This window comes from Phoenix dactylifera, chromosome 13, assembly GCF_051530095.1.
Source record: "Phoenix dactylifera cultivar Ajwa chromosome 13, Ajwa_hap1_PhDact_Kaust_v1.1, whole genome shotgun sequence".
NCBI lineage: Eukaryota > Viridiplantae > Streptophyta > Magnoliopsida > Arecales > Arecaceae > Phoenix > Phoenix dactylifera.
In genome coordinates, this window is record NC_143202.1 from 5,382,524 (window position 1) to 5,409,356 (window position 26,833).

General features: G+C 39.1%; 1 protein-coding gene and 1 pseudogene across 2 annotated transcripts; both read left to right on the forward strand.

Moving 5' to 3' along the window:
* Window positions 1-6,095: 6,095 nt before the first annotated feature.
* On the forward strand, window positions 6,096-12,688 carry LOC103698223 (pentatricopeptide repeat-containing protein At5g66520 pseudogene; annotated as a pseudogene). Its single transcript, XR_015972711.2, has one exon. The product of XR_015972711.2 is annotated as a pentatricopeptide repeat-containing protein At5g66520 pseudogene (transcript).
* Window positions 12,689-22,071: 9,383 nt separating this feature from the next.
* On the forward strand, window positions 22,072-25,436 carry LOC103698224 (omega-hydroxypalmitate O-feruloyl transferase-like). The gene is made up of 3 exons (XM_008780215.6): window positions 22,072-22,283; window positions 22,731-23,168; window positions 24,419-25,436. Exons 1-3 carry the CDS (start codon window positions 22,281-22,283, stop codon window positions 25,274-25,276), a joined length of 1,299 nt encoding a protein of 432 aa, XP_008778437.3. The 5' UTR covers window positions 22,072-22,280; the 3' UTR covers window positions 25,277-25,436.
* The last annotated feature ends 1,397 nt before the right edge of the window (window positions 25,437-26,833 follow it).

Below are 26,833 nucleotides of genomic sequence, written 5' to 3' on the forward strand. Positions count from 1 at the left end.
CTTTTTACTACAAAACTCATCAAATAAATGATTTTCAAATTCCGTTCCATGGTCACTTCTAATAGCTATGACTGAAGTATCTCTAGCATTTGTTACTTCCTTATGAAATTTCTTAAAAACTGAAAATGCTTGATCTTTATGAGCTAAGAACATGACCCAAGTATATCTAGAAAAGTCATCTACAATAACTAGACCATATTTATTTCCTCCTAGACTTGTGGTTCTAGTTGGTCCGAATAGATCCATGTGTAGTAGTTCTAGAGGTCTAGAGGTAGAGACACAATTTATGGATTTAAAGGAGTTCCTTGATTGTTTACCATATTGACAAGCTTCACATATCTTATTCTTTTCAAACTTTAGTTTTGGCAAACCTATCACCGAATCTCTTTTAACTAGTTTTGATATTGTGTCCATACTCGCATGACCTATCACCGAATCTCTTTTAACTAGTAGGATTCCTAGAGTCCTAATCGAATTAGGACTCCGAATTCAAATTAGAGTCCTAATTGGATTAGGACTAGAATTAAACAAATCCAAATTGGATTAGGATTCCTCAAGTCCTATTTAATTATTAATCTAATGAATCAACATGACTCCTAATTGGGTTAGAAGAGTTCAATTGAGTCATGGTTCATTCAAGTTCTAATTGGATTAGGACTAGCATATATTGAACCCGATTGATTCATGATTTGGTTAATCCTAATTAGATTAGGACTAAACCATGAGAGGGGCACCTAATTCTCTTTGGAAGAGGATTAGGTTAACCAAGTAAGAGGGGCATCAGCCCCTCTCCACTTGGTTAGGGCGACATGAAGAGAGGGGGCCGACGCCCCCTCTTGGAAATAACTCAAGGAAAGGGGAGCTAGGGCCGGCGCCCAAAAGAGAGTTTTTTCCTCTTCCCTTGGAGTCGTGGCCACCCTCTCCCTCCCTTGGTTCAGCCGCCAGCAAGAAGAAGAAAAGAAGAAGCCATGGCGTCCTCCTCTTCCTCCTTTCCTCCTTCCAACGCAGGGAAAAGAAAGTAGGCTGCAGGGGCTTTGCTTCTTCCTCTTCTTCATCCTTCTTCTTCCTCCTCTCAAGTATATTCAAGAGTTGAAAGAAAGAAAGGAGATCAGCCATCAAAAGTTATCTCTGCAAGGGAGCTAGCACCCCGGTGAGATAGAGAGCTTGGATCGGATCCTGCTTCGTGTGGATACCCGTAGAGGCCGGGTACTTGAACGGCTTCAAGCGAACCTTCATCCTAAACCACGAACTTCAGTTTGCGGTGATCATCTATCCGCACAAGGTGAAGATCTGATCTTCTAATATTTTTAAAAAGTTTTTAATCTTTATCTATCTACGAACGGTTTTTGAACAACGTTCATGCGATGAACGGTTGATCCCGCGCATGCCTCTTCCGCTGCCATCAAATTTTTTTGAATTTTCTGCGGCATGATCGGGGTTTATAACATCTGGGTCTCTCAAAAAAATTTTCACACCCAAACCGTAGGCATGGGGGTCTTTTTATAGCCAAAAGACCCCCAAGCATCACACCTCATTTAGCCAACGAATTTTGGCTAATAAAAATCCCAAAAATTTTGTAAAATATGGAAGCTAAGAGGATATGATTATCCCTCTTTTTGGTGTGCTTTGAATTCCTAAAATTTAGGGGTTCATGCGCCCCAACTTCAGCCGCACGCCACCTTTTCTTTTTGCGCCATACATCCCTACAAATTAGGGATTTTATCCTAATCTCTTTAGGAAGTTTTGAGGCGCCATATTTCTTCAAAAAATAGCCCCACTCCTCCTCTTTTCTCACGCCAAAAATTGATGAAAAATAAAGTGGAGAGGCACCACTAATTTTAGTGATAAGGATGAGGTATCTTTCTTCTCCAAGAAAGAAAGCTAGGATCCTAAAATTTAGGAATTCTTCTTCTTATCAATTTTTGAATTTTTGAACTTAGAATTCTTATCAAATAAAAACTTTTAATAGGCTCGGGTCAAGCCCAATCCAATTAGGTCAAGTTCGATTAATTGGGTCGAGCCTAATCAACTCGGGTCGAACTCAATCCAATTAGGTCAAATCCTGATGTAGCCCAAATTGAATCTTATTCAATTTGGTTCAACCTAAGCCCAATCATTCAATCAATTGAGTTTATTAGCAATCTAATTGCTAATTAATCTTTCAAAAATTTAATAATTATTTTACTGTAACTTTTGCTTAGGGTAATTTGTCAATCGAATTGATCGATGTACCCTAGGACGATTTTTAATCGTTCATCATCCATTTGATCAACTTAGAAACTTCTATATGTGTGATCCCATAGGTTCGAACCTAAGCCGATAGCACAAGAATGACTTTCTGTACTAATCAAAGTGACCATCTAGTAATGGTACCCGACGTCTGGATAGGCCGAATAATTGCAAAGAAATATTCTAGAATCCTTGGACTATGGTTATCGTAGAATTAATCCCTATGACTTCAGAGTTCTGTCAACTCTTTAATTAGTGCATCCAAAATATGTTTCAACTTTACAAATTCTGTTAACTCCTCACAAGAATTACCCTGGCCAATGTTTTGCTAAATTGAACACAAGGGCATTATCTCCTATCACGAGGAGGGGTTAATTCCATCTTGACTCACGCACCAACTTCGCAAGTACTTGACTACACCTAGTAGCCTTCCATCACTGAATTAGAAATTCAGATAGTCCGGTACCAAAGTACAGTGAGTTGCTTGCAAGTCACCGTGGTGATCTCAAGTTTGAAGGATACTTATATCCATATCCACTCGGAACATCTCTTGACAGTAAAGCATTTCGAAACTGGTCACGTTTAGTGAAATATACTCCTATACTTCATCTGTGTAACATATCAGTATCTCTACACTCCTTGGTCCAGAGGACAACCAACGTATATGGCACACAACAACCTATTCTTGATAATGCTATTGTCCTAGTGATAACATATCGTTTGGTCGCGAACTAGTTTAAGGACTCATAGATAAATCCTCCTTTATTGTTTAATAGAGTTCTAAGGACTTCATTACATTGCTTGAGTTCACGAAGATGCAAAATATGTAATGAAACATTGCTAAATAACTTTTATTAATTTCATTAATTCAAATACAATTCAATCATTAACAGGCTGACGATTGTCTTTTAGGACACAATTTCCAACAAGAGGAACATTTGCAATCATTTAGCTCTTGTGTCTCAAATTGAACCTAAAATCATAAAAGAAGTTGAACAAAATTATAATTGGATAAATTCTATGCAAGAGGAATTTAAATAAATTTGAAAGAAACAAATTATAGAATTTAGTTAAAAGACCCTTGGATCACCTTATAATTGAAACTAAGTGGGTATTTAGGAATAAACTAGATGACAATGGTAAGATCATAAGATACAAAGCAAGATTAGTTGCATTAGAGTGTAATCAATAAGAAGGAATTGATTATGATTAAATATTTGCACCTGTAACAAGATTAGAGGCAATTAGGCCCTTACTTGCTTTTGCATACTTTATACACTTTAAATTATTTTAAATAGATTTAAAAGTGCCTTTTTAAATGGTTATATAGTTGAAGAGGTGTATGAACAACAACCCTCAGATTTTAAAAATCATAAGTATCAAAAACATATTTTCAGTCTAAACAAAGCTTTATACGGTTTGAAAAAAATGCCTCGTGCTTGGTATGAAAGATTGAGTAAATTCTTAATTGAAAACAATTTTATGAGAGAAAATGTAGACACATTTGTTTATACAAAAAAAAAAAATAGTTATTTTTTAAGAGTTACAAATATATGTACATGATATTATATTTGGTGTCACTAATGAGAATTTATGTCAAGAATTTGCCAAGCTAATATAGGAGTTCGAGATGAGCATGATGGGAAAGCTAAAATTCTTTCTCAAACTCCAAACCAAGCAAATGGATGAGGGGATCTTCATCAATCAAATAAATCACACCAAAGAACTATTGAAGAAGTTTGGGATGGAGAATGCCAAGGCAATTGGTACCCTAGTGAGTCTGTCTTGCAAACTTGACTCATATGAGTATGGTAATAGTGTTGACTTAAAACTTTATAGAGGCATGATAGGATTCTTATTCTATCTTACTTCTAGTAGGCCTAATATTTTGTTTAGTGTTTGTATGTGTGCAAGATTTTAATTCAATCCTAAAGAATCATACATAACTGTAGTAAAAGAAATTTTAAGATACTTAATTAGAACTCAAAATGTAGGACTTTGGTACTCTAAACAATTTTCATTAAATCTAATAGGATATTCAGATTTTGATTTTGCCGGATGCAAACTAGATAGATAAAGAATTAGTAGAACTTGTCAATTTTAAGGTGTAACCTTAATCTCATGGTTTAGCAAAACATAAAATTTAGTAGCTTCATCTATGGCCGAAGTTGAATATATTGTTGTCGGAAGTTGTTGTGCTCAAATCTTAAGGATTAAGCAGCAACTTGAAGACTTTAGCATAAAATGTAATAAGATACCTATTTGATCTAACAACACTAGTGCAATCAACTTAATTAAAAATTTAATTCAACATTCAAGAACTAAGCACATCGAGATATGACATCATTTTATAATAGATCATGTTCAAATAACGAGGTAATGCTAGATTTTATTAATTGATAGGAAACTAGCCGATAATTACACTAAACCCCTTAGTGAGGATAGGTTTAGCATGATTAGGGGATAGTTAGGAGTTTGTGATCCTTTCCATTAAAATGCATCATCTCATGTTGACCCCCTAATGGATTTTGATGAATACAAAACACTAGAGTATAATTCCATTTATCTTAACAATTTAATTGAGAAATTCATGTGTTTTATTAAGAATATTGTTAAGAAATGTCTAGGCAAGTTCCCATAATTTTTATGAATTTATTGAAGAATTTTTTGAGATGAAAGAAAAAGTTCAGGGACAGCCGAGACGTCTCCTGATAGTCTCAGAGACGTCTCTGGCACAAACAGGAAGAACTGGCACGTCTGGAGACGTCCCCGGCACCTGCCGAGTCGTCCCCGCGATAGCGGAGTCGACTCTCTCAGTAGCGGAGTCGACTCTCTCAGTGGCGGCAGAAAGGCAGTTTTCAAGAGATATGCGCGAGACGTCCCCACCATACGCGGAGTCGTCCCCGCAAGTAAAAAGCAGATCTCCGGAGTCGTCCCCTAGATAGCGGAGACGGCTCTCTCAGGGTTTTCCAGAGAATGATTTTTTCGGTGATAAGGCAGCGGAGACGTCCCCTGAAAGAGCGGAGTCGACTCTCTCAGGAAATTCCAGAAGACATGTTTTTCGGAGTTATAACGGCGGAGTCGTCCCCGAAGCAGCGGAGTCGTCCCCATGCAAAAAGCGCAGACAAGCCGAGACGTCCCCGTAAAGTGCAGAGACGACTCTCTCAGAAAAACAGAAAAACAAGGATTCAAACCATTCATCATCGGAGTCGCCCCCGTAAAGCGCCGAGTCGACCCCAAACAACGTCAAAAGTAAAATCTTGTAGCCGAGACGTCTCGCGTTGAAGCGGAGACGTCTCCGGAGCACCTGGGACGCGACTGACAACTTTTTCAGGTTTGGTTTGAATTTCAAATCTCCTTTACTTTATCTCTAACGGCTATATTTGCTTTTTGGGCTATAAAAGAGAGCTCTTAAGTGCTTCTCTACAACTCTTCACCAACCCAAAAGCAAAATCATTCAAGAGAGAAGAAAGAAAAAGAGGTTCAAGGGAGTTAGTGCATTCAAGTGAAGAAATCAAGTGCTTTCAAGCTTCTCAAGTGATTTCAAGCTCAACTACTCTCTTCCGCTCGTGCATTCAAAGCTCACACTCAAACCTACGCGATCCACATCGGAAGAATCACCATTTCCCACGCTTCCAACGGCAAAAGGATTCTTCCAGGTTCTATTGTTTATCATTGTCATATTTGCTTATTTAGAGCTTTCCAATTGTTTGTAAAACTCTTCTAACATTGTGCTTGTTCCAGTCAAGGGACTTGGAACAAGGGAAAGGCGTCCCAAGCCTAGGTTAAATTGGGGGTTTTAGGGTTTGTTGTGAGCCCGGTGTAAAACAACGAGTTGGGTAGTGAACTCGCAAAACTATCGTACTGTAATCGTGGATTATAGTGGAAATTCCCAAAGGTGCTTTGGGGAGTGGATGTAGGAGCAGTGGAGGCTCCGAACCACTATAAAAGCCTGTGTTTGCGATTGGTTGTCTTCATAGCTTTATTCTTGCTTTAGCTCTTATATTTGTGTGTTTTACTTTTAAATAGTCAAAAAGTTTTTAAGACACCCAATTCACCCCCCTCTTGGGTGACCATCTCTGGGCAGCATCTCAAAAGCCTTAGATTTTTATTAAACCTCTCTTGATCAAATTGATTTCACTCTATTGGCTCTAAATTGATCATGTTTGTGTTGATCATCACCTTGTCTTTTTGATAATGGCAAAGATGCTATGAAGATGCAAAATATTAAGAAAACATGTATCGGTAGATATTGAAATGCTATTCATGTAGAAGGAATGTCATCAAGAACAATTAAGAAATATCATGAATTTCTAGATTGTCATCAAGAGCAATTAAGGAATATCATGAATTTTTGGACATGATAAACATGGTAATAATGTAGTATTGAAAACGTCAACAAGGAAAAATGTGTTATCTTTTTATTTTTGAACAACACTATTTTCTATTAATACTCAAAGGTTTTGTCATAATAAAAAAAGGGAAGATTATTGACCCAAAAGATTTGATTTTGATGATACAAAATATTTTAGTAAAAAGTTCACTAATCATATGTTTGGAGTGTACAAGAATATTCACAGGAAGCCAAGTTAATCTCAATTCAAAATACTCAAGGTGAGAAGGATGTAAGTCGAGATTATGAAGTTTTGTGTAAACAGAGTCAACCCCAAGATACTAGGAGCTTGAATGCCCACATGCTTAAATAGAAGACTTCAATTTTGGATGGTTTTAGGAGTCGAACCTAGCACAATGAAGAAGACTAGCATGCTTTTATGAGTTGACCTGTGGATCAATCTAGTTGACTCTAGAACAATCTCAGGCAAAAGATAGAAATGAGTGAAAAACTAGAAATTTAGGAGTCAATCTTGGAGAATCACGAGTCGATTCCTGCCAAGCACAAGTCGACCCATCACAAGTCGAATCCACCCTAGAGTGGCCGCAAACAAAAGATAGAAAGTAGTAAAATCACCCTTTTTGCGAGTCGACCCTAGTGGATCATAAGTCAGTGTAGGTAAACTTGAGTCGATTCTAGAGTTACACATGTCAACCTCATAATGACCATAGAAAAAAGATAGAATGCAATAAAAATGAGCATTTTCTTGGGTCGACCCTTGAAGAAAAAGAGTCAACAACTGAAAATCAAGAATTGACCCTTAAAGAAGTCAAGTCACCTGTCTGCATCTAACAACAGTAACGACTAGTTTTTTGGCAAAAAAAGAATGGCCATATTCATTTTTAATGACTATTTTAGCCCCTTCAATGGCTAGAAATGGCCCTCCAATGGTTTTTCAAGTTATAAATGCTTTGAAACATTTGAAGAAAAGTAGAGGAAGTGAAAAACAAGAAAAAGAAGAAGCATTTAGTGTGAGCATTAAAGAGTACATCCACCACACCTAAGAGAAGAAATTGCAAAGCCTTCAAGCCCACATCAAGTTCAACAAGTGATTTCTCACGAGCTTCAATGACTGATCTTCTGGTCTTAAAAGAGTCAATTATCTTGTATTCCCTTTTTGTTGATTGTAACAATTTTCAAAGCTTGAAACTTGGAAATATTGTGTTGTATTCTTATTAAGCGTAGGAATGACTTTAATAAGGGGTGGTATTGGTTGATTACCATTGAATATCAACTAGGTTGACTGTTAACCCATGTAAAACAATCAGGTTGTAATCTTTGAATAGATTATAGTAAAATTTTCAAGAAGGGTGTCTTGCGGAGTGGACGTAGGTGCAGAGTTTTGGCACCGAACCACTATAAAATTTTATATCTTGTTTACTTTCTCACTTTACACGTATATTAAAAATCGAAATCTTTTATTGCACATTATTATTAAAATTTTTATGACCTAATTCACCCCCTTCGAGTTGTATAGCTAGGCAACAATATGCCCACTAACGGATAGAACAATAGCCCCATTTGTGCCCTCTCTCTGCTCCCCCCTCCTCTAGACCTCTCTATACTCTTTTAATCGATTCTTTCTCTTCCCACATTTGTCTTGCTTTCCCACCCTACCAAACCTTCCCTGTCTCTCCTATCCTACAATGGATTTGACCCATACCTTTTTTTTCTCTCTTTCCACTGCTTTCGAACGCCTTTTCTTATATAAGGGGTCGTGGGAAGAGGAAGGTTTCCCCTTGGTAGCAAGGCCCCATGTGCACATAAGTCAAGGCAAAGGGAAGGCGAAAAGGAAGGTGAAAAGGAACTCAAGGAGAGGTGGGACCTATGGATTAGGATCAAAGAATACTTCCATAAGGTTGTAGAGGAGCAAGCACACGATGAGGGATAGAGCCACTATGCGGAGAAAAAGAAATAGGGGTGGCAATGCCTACCAAAGTATGCTTCCACCAAATCTGGTTATGGTGATGTGCCTGCAGCCATTCCCAATTACCACCTCAAATAGAGCTGATGGGTATGGTGCTGTGGCGGAGGCATTGACCTCTACCTCCACTCCTTCAACTTGACCCGAACCTTTTAATAGAGATGAGACTATGGTGGAGACTTTTGATCTTTTCCCTCCTTCTCATTCGAATATGGATTGCCACATAGCAGGCACAACCTATGGTAAAGCGCATAGATTGGGGTGGAAATATACTTTTTCCATGCTTGGCCCACATGCCTCACCCAACAATGCATAGAGAAAAAAAAAAAAGTTTAACATCCCTTACTCTCTTTTTTATTCTTTTTTTAATAAAGTTTTGGAGGGTGGATGACATAGGTAGGGATGGGGAGGAGGTGGAACTTGAGGATGCTGGCGGCTGATTCTCTCTCTTTTCTTTTTCTTCAATGGTGGCTAAGGTTTTTTTCTTGCGGATGAAGGAAGAAAGTGATGGGATGATAGCTAATTTAGAGTGCAATTGGGTTCAATAGGGTTGGCCGAATGAGGATGGGACTTGACTCGTTTGTGAGAGGGTTGGGAATTGGTTGGGACCCAAAGTTTGATTGGATTAGAGGCGTGATGAGTTGATAACGTGGATAAGGATTAGGAATTTTAATGGGACTAGGACTCTAGGGGAATGTGGGATATGGAATATGACGTGAGAGAAAAAAATACTAAGATGGCATGAGAAAAGGGGAGGAATCCTTATTTTACTAGGACTCTTAATTAAGAAAAAGATATGGCATAAGAAATAAATTTTGGCGTGAGGAATGGGAAGGGAATGCTGAAGTGTAAGGAAAGGATGGCGTGAGAATAGGAGGATAACTGTGGATTTGGATAAGAGAGTCTCACTCTTACTCAAATCCAAGAGTTGGCGTGAAAAAAGAGGAGTCTCATCTTCACCAACTTCTACCAAAGGCTTGGCATCTAACCAAGGAAAGGGAATGGAGCGTCACACTCTTAGGAGAAGGAGAATCACTCTCAATTCTTCTAAACTCAAATCAATTGCATTCTGAATTTTATTCTTCAACCTTCCCTTTATATAGAATGTTGGAAAATTAGGATTCTTACAACCAGAATTTTAGGACTCCAACTAAACAGGATCTTTTTCAAACATTTGACTAATTCAACCACAAATTAAATGAGACTCCTACTCGGTTAGGACTCTTCATGGCACATAGAAATAGAGTCCAAATCAACTAAGACTCTTCCCAAATGATATATGGACTCATCACATAAGACTCCAAATAAACTTGGATTCTTAGTTGCGCACGCCCATAAGGGCTTCACGCACGCCACAAAAAGTCTTCACGTACACCAATTCCATCCTAAATTCAGATTCTTTTATAGCAGGTCAACAAACCAATAAATAATCAAAGACTCTTTCTAACTCTGGACTTAATGTAACATTGGACACACCCAATGTTGGACCCAAATTCTGGACTCAATGTAACATTGAACACGCCCAATGTTGGACCCAAATTATTAATTCAAGACTCTTAATAAATTAGGACTCTTCAATGCCATATGGACTCAATGTAATTTGGTGTTGAAACTCTTAGATCCAATGTAGTTTGGCGCTGGAACTTTTAGGTCCAATGTGTTTTGGTGCTGAAACTCTTGAATCCAATATGTTTTGGTGCTGAAATTTTTAGATCCAATATAATTCGGTGCATGACCAAGAAGAGAACTCAATCTCTATCCATGCCTCATGTTTGAGCTCTTACTTCTGCATCAACGGACATCTATTACCTGATCAAAATTGGGAAGCGGAGATCGTGCATACCACCACCTCACGCTTGGAATGATAATATTGTTTTCTCCCTTCTTTTAAAGCTGGACACATACATTTCGACCTAGGTCAACCGCTCGCTACTCTTTTCATCGCAACCTGTCGGACATCGACAACATGCGACGCCTCCCACCCTTCTCTTCGGCTAAAAATTCCTGGCTCAGTGGATCGGCCTTTCAGCGCAATGCAACTTTAAAGGTCATTGACACACGGCTTGCTACAGTGAGGATAATATCATGCCCCTTGCATGCCGCCACGTAGAACATCCAATAGCTTCAACAGACCGACATACGATCTAATCGGGAAAAAGGGTGCCAGGTAGACTCTCCGATATAAGTAGATAGTAACGAAATTTAACGATCTTAAACGTTCATGGACGCCCCCAAGTAACTGAATCAAATCCCCTCCCCTACCTTTCTCGACCTATTCGTTATTCCCTCCGTAGCTTTCGGCCCTGATTCCTCGTGACACATGAACACTACCATAGCAACAGATCCCACAACCCATCTCCTTAATCCCATCAAATTCCCACCAGCTCCAAATCCCCAGCCCTCGTATCGCCCATATTCGAATATTTTGCTGCTCACAAGATGCACGCATCCGAAAGAATTCCAGCAAATCCACGCCAACATCATCAAAATCCCATCTGTGGAGACCCATTTCTCCCTTGCCAAACTAATCGAATCCCTAGTAAACTCGGCCCACATGGACTACGCCCGTGAAGTATTTGAAGAAATGCCCCAGCCATCGACATTTGTCTACAATACCATGATCAGAGGTTACAGCCTAGGCGGTGATGGGCACAAAGGGATCCATACTTATGTCCAAATGCGGAACCGTGGTACCAGGCCCGATAGCTTCACCTACCCGTTCCTCCTAAGGGCTTGCACCTCCCTTGCCCAAGGGAAGGGAGTGCACTCGCTCATCATAAAAAGTGGAGATCTGGGATCCAATGTGCATGCACAAACTTCACTTGTTACTTTCTATTCCAACTTCGGGGAGCTCGAATGCGCTCGGCGGGCGTTTGACAGAATGCCTGAGAGGAATGTGGTTTCCTGGACCGCAATGGTCACCGGCTACGTGCGGCATGAGAGGTATGACGATGGATTAGCTTTGTTCCATCAGATGCATGCTTCGGATGTCGAACCAAATGAGATGACACTGGTTGACGTGCTCTCGGCTTGCGCCAATCTCGGAGCTTATGAGATGGGTAAGTGGGTGCACAACCATATCGAGAGGAATGTGATTGTCATGAATCCCACTCTCGGTACCGCTCTTGTAGACATGTATGCAAAGTGTGGGCACATTGGGAAAGCAGCATGGGTGTTCAGAAGTTTGCCTGAAAGAGCCATCTTTACGTGGAATGCGATGATCGGTGGCCTTGCCAGGCATGGTTTGGGGGAGAAGGCACTTGAGAGATTTTCAGAGATGCAAAGAGTAGGAATGAGACCAGATGACATAACGCTTATTGCAGTGTTGTCAGCTTGTGTGCATTCAGGCTTGGTAGAGAAGGGTAAAGATTATTTCTATTCAATGGAGATGGAGTTTGGAATTAAACCTAATATCAAGCATTACGGCTGCTTGGTGGATCTTTTAGGAAGGGCGGGTCTTCTCAATGATGCTTATGATGTTGTCCTCGGAATGCCAATGGAACCAAATGGAGTGGTGTGGGGGACATTGCTTCATTGTTGTGCTACTCATGCTAATGTTGAGATGGCTGAGACAGTGATGGAACACCTTGTCGAATTGGAGCCATTCAATGATGGGAACTATGTTCTAATGTCCAACATATATGCTTCGAAGCAACGATGGATTGATGTGGCCAAGGTGAGGAGATTCATGAAGGATAGAGGAGTATTAAAGACCCCAGGTTGTAGTTCCATTGAAATCAACAATGTGGTGCATGAATTTATCGCTGGATGCACTGCACATCCTCAGGCTAAAGAGATCTGTGCTATGTTGGATGACATATCCATGAGATTGAAGGCTGAGGGTTATGTGCCGAAAACCAACCATGTCTTGCTTGACATCAGTGAAGAGGATAAGAGAAGAGCACTGTGTCATCATAGTGAGAAGCTGGCAATTGCATTTGGATTGATCAATACTGGTCCTCGCAAGACTATAAGAGTCGTGAAAAATCTTCGCGCATGTGAGGACTGTCATCTTGCCACGAAATTGATCTCAAAGGTTTATGGTCGTGAGATAATTGTAAGAGATCGAATCCGCTTCCACCATTTCAAGGATGGAACTTGTTCCTGTGGCGATTACTGGTAATGAATACAATATTGCTCTTGATCTTGTGCTCTGGATGTCTGATGCTATTTGATCTTTTGCAATTGGTTGTGTATAAGCAGGAACAGCAGATGACACAATTACAACCAGACCAGAAAAAAATCAAAGAACAAATACTCAAATTCCTGCAAAATAAACTTCACTAGTTAACAAGTTAGCTTTATTGGTTACTCAGATTCATGAGAGTAACATACAAACTAGAGTTTTGCAAGATATGTGATGTTATACATGTGGCTTATACAACAGTATCATCGAAACATCTAACTAAAATTTGTCCTTCCAAGTGAGTGTCAAATATCTTTAGGTTTGCTTTGAGAGATGTTAATACGAGCCATCTACTTGGAGCTTGGCTTCTCTCCAATTAGCCATATAATGGATGCTTTGGCACAAACTGGCCACCCCAAGATAACATTATAATCTCATCTTTAGATGCTGCTGCCACTGGAATGGATTCGACCAAGGTGCCGAGATGGCTGACTTGTTAGAGGGCTGGGCTCGACGATTAACTGTTTAGATTGTAGAAGTTAGAAGAAGGTCACAATATGCGTCCGAGGTCGTGAAGTGGTGGTCGATGTGCTCAGTTGGCGACGGCTCCAATATCGGTCATTCTATGCTAGATCCAACCTGAAATAGTAAATGCAAAGAAGTCCTCTTGCCGAAGATTGTCCAATGAGGGAACCTCCAATGCCTAAGTCAGCTAGACTCTTAGTGAACAACGAAGGTGTTATAAGGGCGACAAAGCAATGGTACAAAGGCATATGAAGGCTCGAGAGCACTTACCTAGAGGGTCTCTAGGATTAGTTTGTATAGGCGAGGTATAGTGCCCATCATCATAGAATTTAGGCATGTAGATCGGCTGTATTTGGTAACCCATCACACATTTTGAAGTTCATGCATGGATGTTTCGCTCACGCATCACGCTCCGTGTATTTTGCCTATATGGCTAAGAAAATCGCTCGCGATCATGGTCGAGAAGTCGCTAGCTAAGAAGAGATTTTGAAATTCAAAGAACTCTCTCCATGTCTCTGGGCTAGCCATTTGGCAGGCTTTGACTAATTGATTGTGGGCTTTGTGGTGAGCTTTGATTGATCGGTCTATCGGCTTTGGTCTCCTAATATATAACAGATATTAATATATAACAGACACACCAGTTCACACCTGCTACAAACCACGATGAGTGAGATGCTGTATAGATTTTATCTCCATTTGAGGATATCTTCCAGTAGCGGTACCTTCAATGACCTGCCTAAAGAAGAATTAACAATCCATGATGTTACAGTGCTAGAGTACCCTCCCAGCCACTCTGCTGGTGCTTGCATATCAATCACAGCAGTGCGCATTCCCAGCCAAGCTGCCACAAGCTCAGCATAATGGACTGAAGAATGCATTAAAGCCTTACCACCAGCTCAGATAAGTTTACCAGCACTATCCCTGATAATAAATCCAACAGCTGCTTTTCCTTCTGTTACTGCTGCATCCAAGTTCACTTTTAAGACTCTAGAGGGAGGGGGTAGATATTCATCAGCTTGCTACTTCCCCAGTTCCTGGACGGAATCTTATAGATGCTTTGGCTAGCAGTGTCCTCATTTCCAATGAGGTATAGATGAAGGTCCTTCTTACAAGTAGTGCAGGGGGCTGAGTAATGTTTTGGAAGATTCGTTCATTTTAAGCTGAATAAATCAACTAAGTATTGTCACTAAGGATCGGTGCTCCCCGGCAGCAGATATGAAATCCACCATGATCAGCAAAGAAGTTGGCACAGATCCAATTGTTGACACACTTCTCAATCGATTCCAACATCTCTGTGCAAAAAGGCATGTAAATATTTCCTCTTCTAGCAAGCAGCTCTTTACAAGGCAATCTATTCCAGAACAATTTCCACCAAGAGTATTTGACCCGCATAGGCACAGCCAAGGACCACAGCCCTGTTAGACACGGATTATTTACCAACTGAGGTTTCTTGATTAGGGGATATACGTTTTTTGAGGGTGATGTGGCTTATTTGGGTACGGCCCCACACTAGCTAATCAGACCAATCTTCATGCGCTATAGGCACACTACTCATCTGGTTCATCATCTCAGGTGGGAATAAATTAGACAACATGTCCAGATTCCATCTTCTAGATGGTAATATCAATTCACTAACTTGCAAATCGGCCCTCAGGTAGTTCATATTGATAAAAGTAGGCCATTGTATGATCGAGGTGGTAGTAATCCAAGGATCATTTAGAATATCGATTGATTTCCCATTTCCAATCAGTCAAATGCTTTGGTTCTGGATGATTTGCCCTCGTTCACAGATTTTTTTTCTACATAATGGAACTATGTCGGGGTTTTGTATAAGATGCCTAGGAGCCATTGAGCCGATCTTTGGCTGAAACAAATTTGGCCTAAAGGGAGTTGGGATTGATAGTAAGTTGAGCAGCTAGCTTACATAGAAAAGCTGTCCTCCTTGTTTGTAAAGAGGATAGTCTTAATCCTCCTTGATTCCTAGGCTGGCATACTGTTTCCCAAGTTATATGACGTACCTTCTTTTAATCTGTATCATGCCCCTAAAGAAATGCCCGATGCACCTTTTCTAATTTATCTAGGAAACCCGTCGGCACATGGATACACAATAAGCAATACAGAGGAATGGATGGGAGCACCGATTGGAGAAAGGTTGCCCTACCTGCCAATGATAGGGCCTTCCACTGCCAACTTGCAATCCTGGTAGTCATCTTTTCCTTGAGAAAGCTGAAAGCCTTAGACTTTAAGGATCATCCCGATAGAGGAACATTATCTCCAGGCTCCAATGTTTTCATTTATTAAGAGGATTCGTCAGATTTGAGCTTTAGTAGAAGTCAAGACAGCCATGATTATCTTCATTTATGATTTCCACAGACAGCAATATGCATTAATAATTACTTAAGGTAAGCTTACATATTTCATGATGGCCTTGGCCACTAGTAAGCAATCATTAGCAAAGAAGATGTGCGACACTGTTGGGCCCCCTCTAGGCAATTAAAATGCTCTTATAATGCTGTTCTAGACTGTATAATTTAGGAGCCTTGATAGAACCTTAGAAGATAATGAATAAATATGGTGACATGGGCACCCCTGACGAAGCCCTAGAGAAAGGTGAAACCATTGAGTTGGAGACACATTCCGAAGCAATGCAAACAAGGGCTCTAGTATGCATGCTTGCATCTAGGAAATAAATGTAGATTGGAATCCAAATTGGGTCAAGGCGTTAAATAGAAATGGCCAACACACCAGATCAAACACTTGCTCCATATCCAATTTCACTGCCACTAATCCTTTAGTGGGGGGAGCTCTTTCAAGAGTATGCATAACTTCTTGGGCCAGCAAAATATTGTCATCTACATTGCGCCGCCGAATGAAGGCTTCTGCTTGGTAGAGATCATAGTAGGAAATAACAATTTTAATTTATTAGCCAGAATTTCGGCTACAATTTTGTACACTGTGTTGCATAGGCTTATAGACTGATAATCACCGGGGGTTCGAGAGTTGCTCCTTTTGGGGATGAGATTATGTAGGTTCTCGTCCATAACTCAAGCATTAGTGTGTGATCAAAGAAGTATTGAAGAGCTTCTATTACATCCTTTTTAATTGTTTTCAAGAATTGTTGATAGAAGAAAACTGGAAACCTATCCATTCCTGACGCCTTATAAGATTGCATACTGACAACTTCTTCAATTTCTTCCACTGTCACAATTTTGTGAGATAGTCATATTATTCCTCCAAGACCGTTCAAGAGATTATGGGAATGTTCATCTCCTCCACATTCATTTGTGTAGTCCATCTTTGTTGAAAATGATGTACCAAGATGGTCCAATTTCATTCTGATCGTCCACCATCTCACCCTGAGCATTTTGTAACATTGAAATTCTATTATGCCTTCTTAATAGGATAGTATGTATTGGAAGAAATTAGTATTAGCATCCCCCTCTTTCAACCAAGTGGCTTGTAATTTTTGCCTCCACAACACCTTCTACAGATAAAGATTCCTGTGGCATGCTCGTAGTAGGATCGGGAGAAGTGTGTGCTATAGCTTATCAAGTCCATCTTGTTGTGCTTCCAACATTTGCAGCTGATAGATTTGATCATATAATTGCTGCCCCTTACAGAAATATTACCAATATGGTGCTTTCATTTTGTGATTGCTTTTTGGGCGTTCTATAGCAGCATAGAGAGCCTGACCCTTGGAGAGTAGTTGTCATCACAACACCATGCTTGTCTCACAGGTTCAATAATACCTTCATAATGCAACCACGGTTTCTCAAATCGGAATGGCATTGCCTTACAAAGGCTGCTATCCAACACTGATAATAGAATGGGGCAATGATCAGAGGTAAATCTAGTGATGTGAGAGACTTTAAAATTTGAGAAAAGGTTTAATTATTGATCTAACACAAATGCATGATTGATTCTTTTCCAAACTCTGGCCAAGCCTAATTAGTTATTACAGCAAGTAAACTTGGCCCTTGATATTCCAAATCAATGAGCCCTGCCCGACAAATAAGTGCTCTAAATTCATAGATGTCCCTACCCACTTGAAAAAGCTTCCCCCTTTTTTTGTCTTTTGCATTCAAAATGCAATTGAAATATCCTTTTAAGGCTAAGGGTTGTCCCATGGACATGACTGATTCAACTTCCATCCAATAGTCTCTATGTTCAAGTGCATCGGTACTTGCATAGACTGCCCCCAAGATCCAAGACGGCCTCTGATCTTGAGAAATAACTTTGATTGTAGCTTGCCTATTTACATGAGTGAATTGGATACTGCCCAGTTCTTTACCCTAGAAAACTATTATGCCCCCCTAAAAGGCCCTGAGCAGGAATCATATATATATATTCCATAACACACCCATTATCCTATGTATTTGCTTTAGAGCTTGACTTGAGAGTCTAGTCTCAAGAAAGCAACATATATAAGGATCATATTGCAAGATTATGGACCTTGTGTAATTCACAAATAGGGGCTTTGCTGGACACCCCTACAATTTCATGTTAGAATCGTCATAAGTGGTCACTTTTTGGTGTAACTGCATCCTTTTCAGTCACACCATGAATGACACATGAATTAGCTTCAACGTTCATCCCACTACTTTCATTTGGACCTTCTTCCCTTGAGGATGTGAAACTGTAATCCCACTTTCTATTTCAGTAGTACTTTGAAGCTTATGTTGTAATTATATAACATAAGTTTCATGGGATTGGGAAGAATTACCCAGGCCAATGGTGCTAGCAGATTCATCCTTGGATTCTAGTTGGCTTGTGTGGATCTGAGTTGTTCCTTGCTGAGTTGCATTAGTCCTTGTAGCCAACATTCCTATTGGCCTCCAAACTTCTTTGCATGTGCTTCTCATCTTTGGAACTACTGCTGTAAGGGTCAGCTGTGTGTGATCATCTTTCTGATTGCTTGACTCCTCCAATACCAACACCTTTGTTTGGGGTGGAGACTCCAATCCAAAAGCACTCCAGATATCTGGGTTTTTTGGTGGAGACCTCTTTCTTTTCTTCTTTGTCTTCTCAGTTCCAAAAGCTAGCTCAACACTTAGCGGCGCTATTGTGATCTCCATCGAATTTGTTTTCCGCTCCTCAGAATTATCACTCACCAGCGGAGTGTACCAGGATCCATGCACTTTTGTTTGGGTATTATCAACCTCAGCCTTTGATTGCCTAGGTTGGGATTTTTTTGTAGTCTTCCGTGACTGCATCCATGTGTCTGGAGACTGACTGCCAGTAGGATTTGGAGGGAGTGAATGTCTAGCCTCTTGGGTCATTGATGATGAAGTCAGTACCCTAGCTACATGGATCAAAGGTCCAAATACCTATCTAGTCTCCTAGATCGGGGCACACCACAGGATTCTAAGATTTTTCTAATGTGACTGCAAGAGTAGCAAATATCTGATAGCTCCTCATAGATGAATTGCTACAAGATAAAGTTGTCCTTCACCCAAATTTAAGCTCTTGGGAAGACACTTTGCATGACATTGATGAGCACACAGACTCGAGCACAACCTTTCTTTGCTGATGATTCGGTCCACTTATCCAGAAATAGGGGTGTTCTAGCCAAAGAGACACTTAAAAAATTTTTCTTATCCCATAGCTCTATGGAAAGATTTGACAGCTAGATCCAAACCCTAGCTTGACGGACATCATCCCAGCCTGGGTTGAAATTAGGACGCCAGCAGCTGTCTAGCCCAAGACCATAGTCCTTCGGCTAAAATACGGCTTTCAGTCTCCTCCAATGGCAGATCAAAGAGGAGGACCCCCTCAAACAACAATGATATCTAAAGTTTCCTTCCACATTCCATCGTATCTTTATCTCTCTTTGAATAAAATCTAATGAAAAGCCTTTGTCAATAAACTTACCCACCAATGCCACTTTCCACCGAGGACATGTCTTATCCTCATCGAAAAGCAGCAGTACTTGTGTGCATCTCTCCTGCATTGCAGCCACCTCATCAGTCGTTGCCTTAGTGGTCTCCCATTTAAACTTACGCAGCTAGCCCTTGGATAGCCTAAGCCCACGATCCGGAAGACTTGGACACCTTTGCTCTATTTTGGCTTGTTGAAGTTTGTGGGGGTGAGTCATTCACCTCTTTTTGCGTCAGATTTGGATCTCTGAGATCTTTTGTGAAGAACCCCTCTTCGAATTAGGTCGTTTAGTGGTCGCCAGGCTCTCCTTCCCCTCTTTGGAGGGGCCTTCTGAAACCCTTGTATGATTGTGGATATCAAAAACAATTGAGCCATCTCTATAATTTGGAAAAATAAGATGAAATGTTGTTGATAAAATAATTGGATTTTATGTTTGTTTAGTCTGCATATGTCTTGGACCCAATAAATAGGAGTCATTCATTAGTAATCATTTTGGCTTTTGATCTCTAATAGTAAAATTCAATATTTTAGACATTATCACAAGGAAATGGCTGCATATATAGACTAATAACTTGAGAATCTGTTTTGCAAAATTATGATAAATTGCTTATTGAAAGCATATGGATAAGAAATTTGGGTTTTAGTTATGACTTATAAAATACTCTTTGGAATCAAATGTGGAATACTTATTTGAAAAACGATTGTATGTACAAATCCTTGAAATTATATTTGCAATCTTGATTAAGAAAATTCTACTTTTGTCAAATAAGCTATCTTGTATCGTGAATCTATAAATCGTTCAATGTTTCATTCTTGTATTTGCTTCATCTTTTTGGTGACAGTTGTTGATTTCTTACTCGGCTTTCAACTCATGCTTTTTCTTTCTATTTTTTACAAAGCTCGAGAGTTAGGAGGTGATGAATGGAGGTTGGGAAATGAGCTGAGAAATGTCTCAAACAGGTGGATACCGCCTCTATATTTTTGTTTTGAAACTTCTTTGATATTGTGGTTTTGTAAGAACTAATTAGATCTCTTAAAAATTCAGAGAAAAGGTTATATTCACGTATATGTGGTTCTGCCTTATTGTTTGAACTTTTGGTTATTTGGACTTGGCCTATGATCAAATCAAACTTGTTAGAAATACCGTTGGTTCTGGAATTTTATTTAAATGTTAGAATGATTGATATATGTTGTCTGACAAATTGTTAACTTGCTTGCATGTGGGGCCAAGTTTTAAATGTGCATGGCGAGTTGTCACGTTCCTCGATATCATATTAATGTAGTGTCTGTTTGCTAGACATTATATTAGCACAAGGAACTGGACATTTTTTCTTGAATTAGAACCAAGGTACAGATATGGTCAAGCACATTTTAGTTCTGGAAAAGAGCACATACTGCCAGATATCTTGGAAATCACTAATTTTGAATGTGTTATGCTGCCAAATAAATCAGGGCATGCAATATTCTCCTATTAAAGTTCAATATCCTACTCAAGGGAGAAGGTTGAACGTGATCTTTTGATAGTTGCTGGTGTGGCGAGAACTTTCATGCAAGTTTTGAAGACCATATAATTTTGTTCTTGTTTTCTTATTTAGATAGAGGATTAGAGCCGTCTAACATGAGCATACAACTTCGTTTCCAAGTACAATTCAACTGTTATCGATGCTGATAATTCGGGCCTCAGGTTTCGATAATGCCCATCTTTAAACAAGGGCCACTACCAAAACTGTAACTTATCATCATAACATAAATAGCAGTCATTATCTGCAAAATTCAACCTGCACTGAATGTTTTGAATAAAACAGTTGTTATAATGAAATTCAGTAGCCAGTAAAATAAAAAATATTGAGCAATAAAGATCAGATAATGGTGTATTTTGTCCATATATATTGTTAATTTGAAGGGAGATTTAAATTTATAGGCATATTATTTTGATCATACTAATAGCGAAATGTCAACTGATGATGAATATTTTAGGACAGACGTGCCATAGCCAATAAAATGTAAAATAAAAAATAATATATAGCAAATAATAATGCCTTTTGCCCATGTTTATGGTTTGAATTAAGATATTAAAATGTTAATTGATGACTATTATTTTAAGGTAGCCATGATGGAGGGAGATGCACCTAAAATGGCCCATGGAATATTGCAACAGCCACTATTTTAAGAGTAATGTCATGGGCCCAACCCTGTCACCAGTAAAAGCCCCATACTGCAAGCCGAAAATAAGCTCCGCTCAATTAAGTTCAAATAAGCTCAAAATTAGTTTTCAAATCGAGCCAAAAATTGACCTAGTTCAATCAAGCTCCGCTCGATAAAGCTCAAATATCTCGAATTATATATAAATATATTTTATACATAATACATAATTGACTTAAATTTTCGATAGATATTTTTAACTTTATAGACCAAGTAAATGTTAATTTAGGTCCGAATCAAATTTTGGACCAAGCTTTATTTAATCTTAATTTGATTGCAGATCAATTTAGAATTATCAAGCTGATCAAATATGCTCGTGTTTGGCTTGAATTGAAATTAAACTCGAATTTAGTTTGAAATGACGGTAAACAAACCAAGCTTGATCCCAGAGTCCATGCTTGAAAAAATTTCAATCCAAGCTTGATGTGATCCAAGTAAACACCCCAATTCAGGTGACTGGAGTGGATTACCGTGTAATTCATGGGCCCTCTCGATACATAAAAGAGTTCTAGCAGCAGTACCAGTCCTCTAATAACATATCATTGTTGGATCCCAAGGTACTAAACCATGCATGTTAGAGCTGTCGGTAAAAGAGTTAGAGCTGTCGGTAACACAGATTTGGAGGCCAACCACACCTGCCGAACCCCAATAAGATAATAGTGGCCAGTATTGTTTGGTGTCAGAACCGGTAGCCAACCCCAACCATATGACGTAATCGTCCTCACATTGTCCTCTTCTCTCTCTGGAATTCAGCTGCTTGGTTGCATAAATCCCCCAACCCCAACGGTCACTAATGACGGAACAAGTCCTTTTCATACATTTAGTTGACCAAATACTGTTAAGAAGTTGCATGAAGACTGAGTTCTTCGCTTCTCTCTATATATGCCTCTCTTCCATGACCCAGTAGAATCAGCTCTGCTTCTTCCCACTGAATTCTTGGATTCTCCTTTTAGGTCCTCTCTTCCATCTGGGTTCTGAGACTTGGTATTCCTCAACTATCAAAGATGGTATTCTAAATCCCTAATTACTTTCTAGTTATCAGTTATACAGCAATGATTCTTACTCTCAGTTCTTCTTATATCCTTCTCATGTTAGCTAACTGCTATTATACGTCTGGTAATAATCCAAATCTTTAAACACTTCAATTTTTTTTTTTTTTTTGTGAAGAGAAACATTTTCATTTCAAGTTAGACAGCGTCATTCTTCACTTGATTCTTCTTATATTTCTCTCATGTTCGCTTGTTGTTAATGATCCTTTTCATAATATAATAAATCTCTGGCATTCTTTTCCTAAGTTTAAAAAACGACTACTTACCTTTTCTTCTAATATACTTCTCATGACGAGTTAATACTGTTATATCTGTTTGGTGGGATTCTACATCTCTAATCGCTTTTTTGTTTTAAGCTAAACACCAGTAATTGGGTTGATGATATGGTGTTTCTTTGGTGTTTAGATTGTAGAGCTCAAAGAGAAATTTGAACTTAGCATCAAGCAAGGGGAGATAACACTTGTTCCCCCAGCAGAGGAAACAGATAAGGGCCTCTACTACCTCTCCAACCTCGACCAAAACATAGCGGTGATTGTTCAGACTGTCTACTGCTTCAAGTCAGACGACAAAGGAAAGGAGAGAGTTGCTGAAGTAATCAAGGAGGCCTTGGCGAAGGTTCTTGTCCAATACTATCCACTTGCCGGGCGGCTCACAATCAGCTCTAAGGGTAAACTTATAGTAAATTGCACAGGAGAAGGTGCAGTTTTTGTCGAGGCTACGGCAGATTGTGAGATGGAAGACATCGGAGACATCACAAAGCCCGACCCCATGACTCTAGGCAAGCTTGTTTATAACATTCCTGGTGCTAAGAACATACTGGAGATACCTCCTCTGGTAGCTCAGGTCAGGAAGTCGCTCATCTTCTTCTTCCTCCTCCTGATCAGATTGCTTCGCGACTCAGAAAATCCATTATTTAGTAACTAACCTGTTGGCAGTGATGGTTGGCCTAATGTGAATGGTAATTAGAACTATGTAAATTTTAATCCTTTGGTGGTATGTTAAATGTTAGGAATATTATAAAAGAAGTCCATGCAACTCGGAAAACTAAATCATGTTACTTTTTTTTTTCTAAAAGAGAAGCATTTTTCTATTAGATGAAGGTCTGACCCAGAAAAAGAAAATTCTTGCTTTGTTAGAGGCTAAAGGAGAATTTTTGCATGAATATCCTCTTAAATATTGAATGTTTATGAATACCCTTCCAAAATTAATATTTGCATGTATATCCTCGTAAAATACTTGCTTTACTATTCTGCTTTTTTTAATTTTTGTTTTTGTATATGTACCCATTTTATCTAACGACGTTAAAAAATTAACGGTTTCAAATTAAAATGACTAAAATACCCTTAATGGATAGACATGCAAATAAATCACGATCCTGAAAGAAGACAGGGACAATAGTATAATTTTATAATTTTATTTTATTTTTAATTAATATAAATCTGATTTTTCTTAATACCATTAGAATAACCATTATAGTAGGGGCATTTGTACAATAACAGAGTTTTACGAGGGAATACATGCAAATAACAATTTTGAAAGGGTATTCATACAAAATCCGATATTTAGAAGGACATCCATGTAAAAAATCCAAAGTTATTATAAAGTTGGTCACTGGGTCTTAAGTTTTTATGTGATTTCTGCTCCCTAGTAGCATTAGCTTAATCTGCATGACTGTTAAGATAGGTTTGTTGTTTAAGAAAAGATAAGGTAGCTTTCGTACGTGTCAGCTGGCTTTCGATTTTTCCAAGTTAACCTTCATTGCCAAAGCTGCCAAGGCCCAGACTGAGTCACAATTCACGATGTTGGTACAAATTCGAACTGCTGCTTGATTTGAGTAAATAGTTATAAACGCTTTCTCTCTTTCGATAAAAGGATGGAATTGAACATCTAATTGCTCAACGGCTGAAAATATATAGAAACATACCACTTCATCTCACACCAGTCCATCATTATGGGACATGTGATCTATTAGTACTATCCTAAGCTGGTGAATTAGTTTCAGTTTCATTCATGTATTATTAGATGACTGTTAACTGATTTTGAGTCGCTGCTTTTGATCCACAATTGGCCCTGCCATATTTTTTCTCTTCCAGGTTACTAAGTTCAAGTGTGGAGGATTCATCCTTGGACTAGCCATGAACCACTGCATGTTTGATGGTCTTGGGGCCATGGAATTTGTGAACTCATGGGGAGAAACGGCACGGGGCCTGCCGCTAGCCGTGCCACCATTCACAGACCGGAGAGTTCTCGAGGCCCGGAATCCTCCTCTTATCACCTTCCCCCACCATGAATTTGCTGAGATCGAAGATATCTCTGATACCTGCAACCTATACCAAGAAGAAATGCTTTACAAATCCTTCTGCTTTGAACCTGATAAGCTTGAGCGCCTCAAGAGGAAGGCCATGGAAGAAGGAGCTCTCAAGAAGTGTACTACTTTCGAAGCACTCTCTGGATTTGTATGGAAAGCCCGGACTGGGGCATTGAAGCTCCAACCTGATCAGAAGACTAAACTCCTCTTTGCAGTGGATGGGAGGTCAAGGTTCAACCCTCCCCTCCCAAAGGGCTACTTTGGCAATGGCATTGTGCTTACCAACTCTCTTTGTAGTGCGGGGGAGCTCATGGAGAGACCGCTCTCCTTCGCGGTTGGGCTGGTTCAGAAGGCAGTGAACATGGTCACTGATGAGTACATGAGATCGGCGATCGACTACTTCGAAGCAACGAGAGCTAGGCCTTCTCTGACTTCTACTCTTCTGATAACTACATGGTCTAGGCTGTCCTTCCATACCACAGACTTTGGGTGGGGGGAGCCAATTCAGTCCGGGCCCGTGTCTCTTCCTGAGAAAGAGGTGACCTTGTTCTTGTCTCATGGGAAGGAGAGGAAGAGCATAAATGTGCTTCTGGGGCTCCCAGGTCCAGCAATGCTCAAATTCCAAGAGCTGATGGAGATATAGGAATAGAGGGAGGAGAAACTGTTTGTCACTATGGCGTCTATTCTTTCTTACTGTTGCTTATTGGGTCTCTTTGAAGCAGGATTGTGTCTCGAATTAACTGCTTCAGTATAAGAGAAGCGGTAATAGCTATATTGAAAATTCGAGATCTGATCTTTAGAAATTAATGATTAATTTAATGACTAAATAAAAAATAACTAATAAAGTGTGCATTTGGATACCTGTAGTTAGGTGTATGCGAAGTGAAACTTTCTTTGTTTCATCTTTTTTGGTGTTTGAATTGCTGCAAGTTGACAAAGATATTTGTAAATCGACTGCATTTGGGGCTTTTCTATAACACTTTATCTGATGATTGAATTTGGTACATGACAAACTATACAACTAGAAAATGCATAGAGGCATTTGTATAGTGGGTTCAAATCCTAAAAAGGAAAGTGGTTGGTGGAGATATAATTAATATTATCTCAATAATTCAATCAAATAAAGTTACTGTTTTCATTTACAGGCAAACAATATGAGACTTTATGTTATTGCAACTGCGACTAAACCAAATATAGGAAATGTAGTCCCAAATGCAGCAGCTATAACCACATGTAAACCCACTACATACGTTTTCAAACTCAGGTATCCATAAGCAACTAGAGTAATTTTAATTTTTCCATTTTAATATAACATAGTTCTACTTGATCCTTATGAAAGTATTGGACTCTTACATGAAGTAATCTTCCATGGGACCAATGATAAAAATACAATATCAAGAAACTAATTAGAAATAGCACAATTATCACATACCTAAATATATATAAGAAGAAAGCCTATATATGAATCATACTTGCGTGAATTCTTTAACATGTAAAAATATTGTTCCTCATATCTACTAACAAAAAAATTACTAAGGACTAATCAAGCATTACACACTAAATTGAACAGCTTCATTCTCAATAAATAAATAAATAAATAAAAGAAAAATTAACAGTTCAAAATCAGCATTTATTACATTAGAACAGGCTGCTGATCATGTTTTAAGATGACCAAGATGAATTATTGTTACTAAACAATCATTAAAAATGAGCTTTTGTTACATCAGAACAGCCGAATGGACCAAGATGCTTTTATGACAGCTCTAAATAAGCTTTCATTACATTACATCAGAACTCTTGGCTCTTGACAGTAAGTGGTTACTAAATTACTTTTTAAGCCTTCATAGGCAAAGTTATTTCTAGTGGAAGGCCTCAAATGGATTAAGACATCTTCTACGAGCCCATTAACCAAAGAGGGCCATATAAGACGAGAAAAGAGCTGCATGATATTTTGGGCCTTTAGAAAGGAGATTGTGCCCTAGATGAGGTATTCCATGATCCCAAGTTGGAGTCAAAGCAACTAATTAAATAATGAAAATGTCATGCCTCCGACCCAAGATCATGAGCCAAGGGTCACAGCAACCACCGTATACAAGCATGCCGGGCATCTCATCATGACATCAGACAACAAAATAAATTTAAATAATAATGTTCAAACTTCTTTTTAAATAACTAATTCAAATTAAATGTCTTACACAGC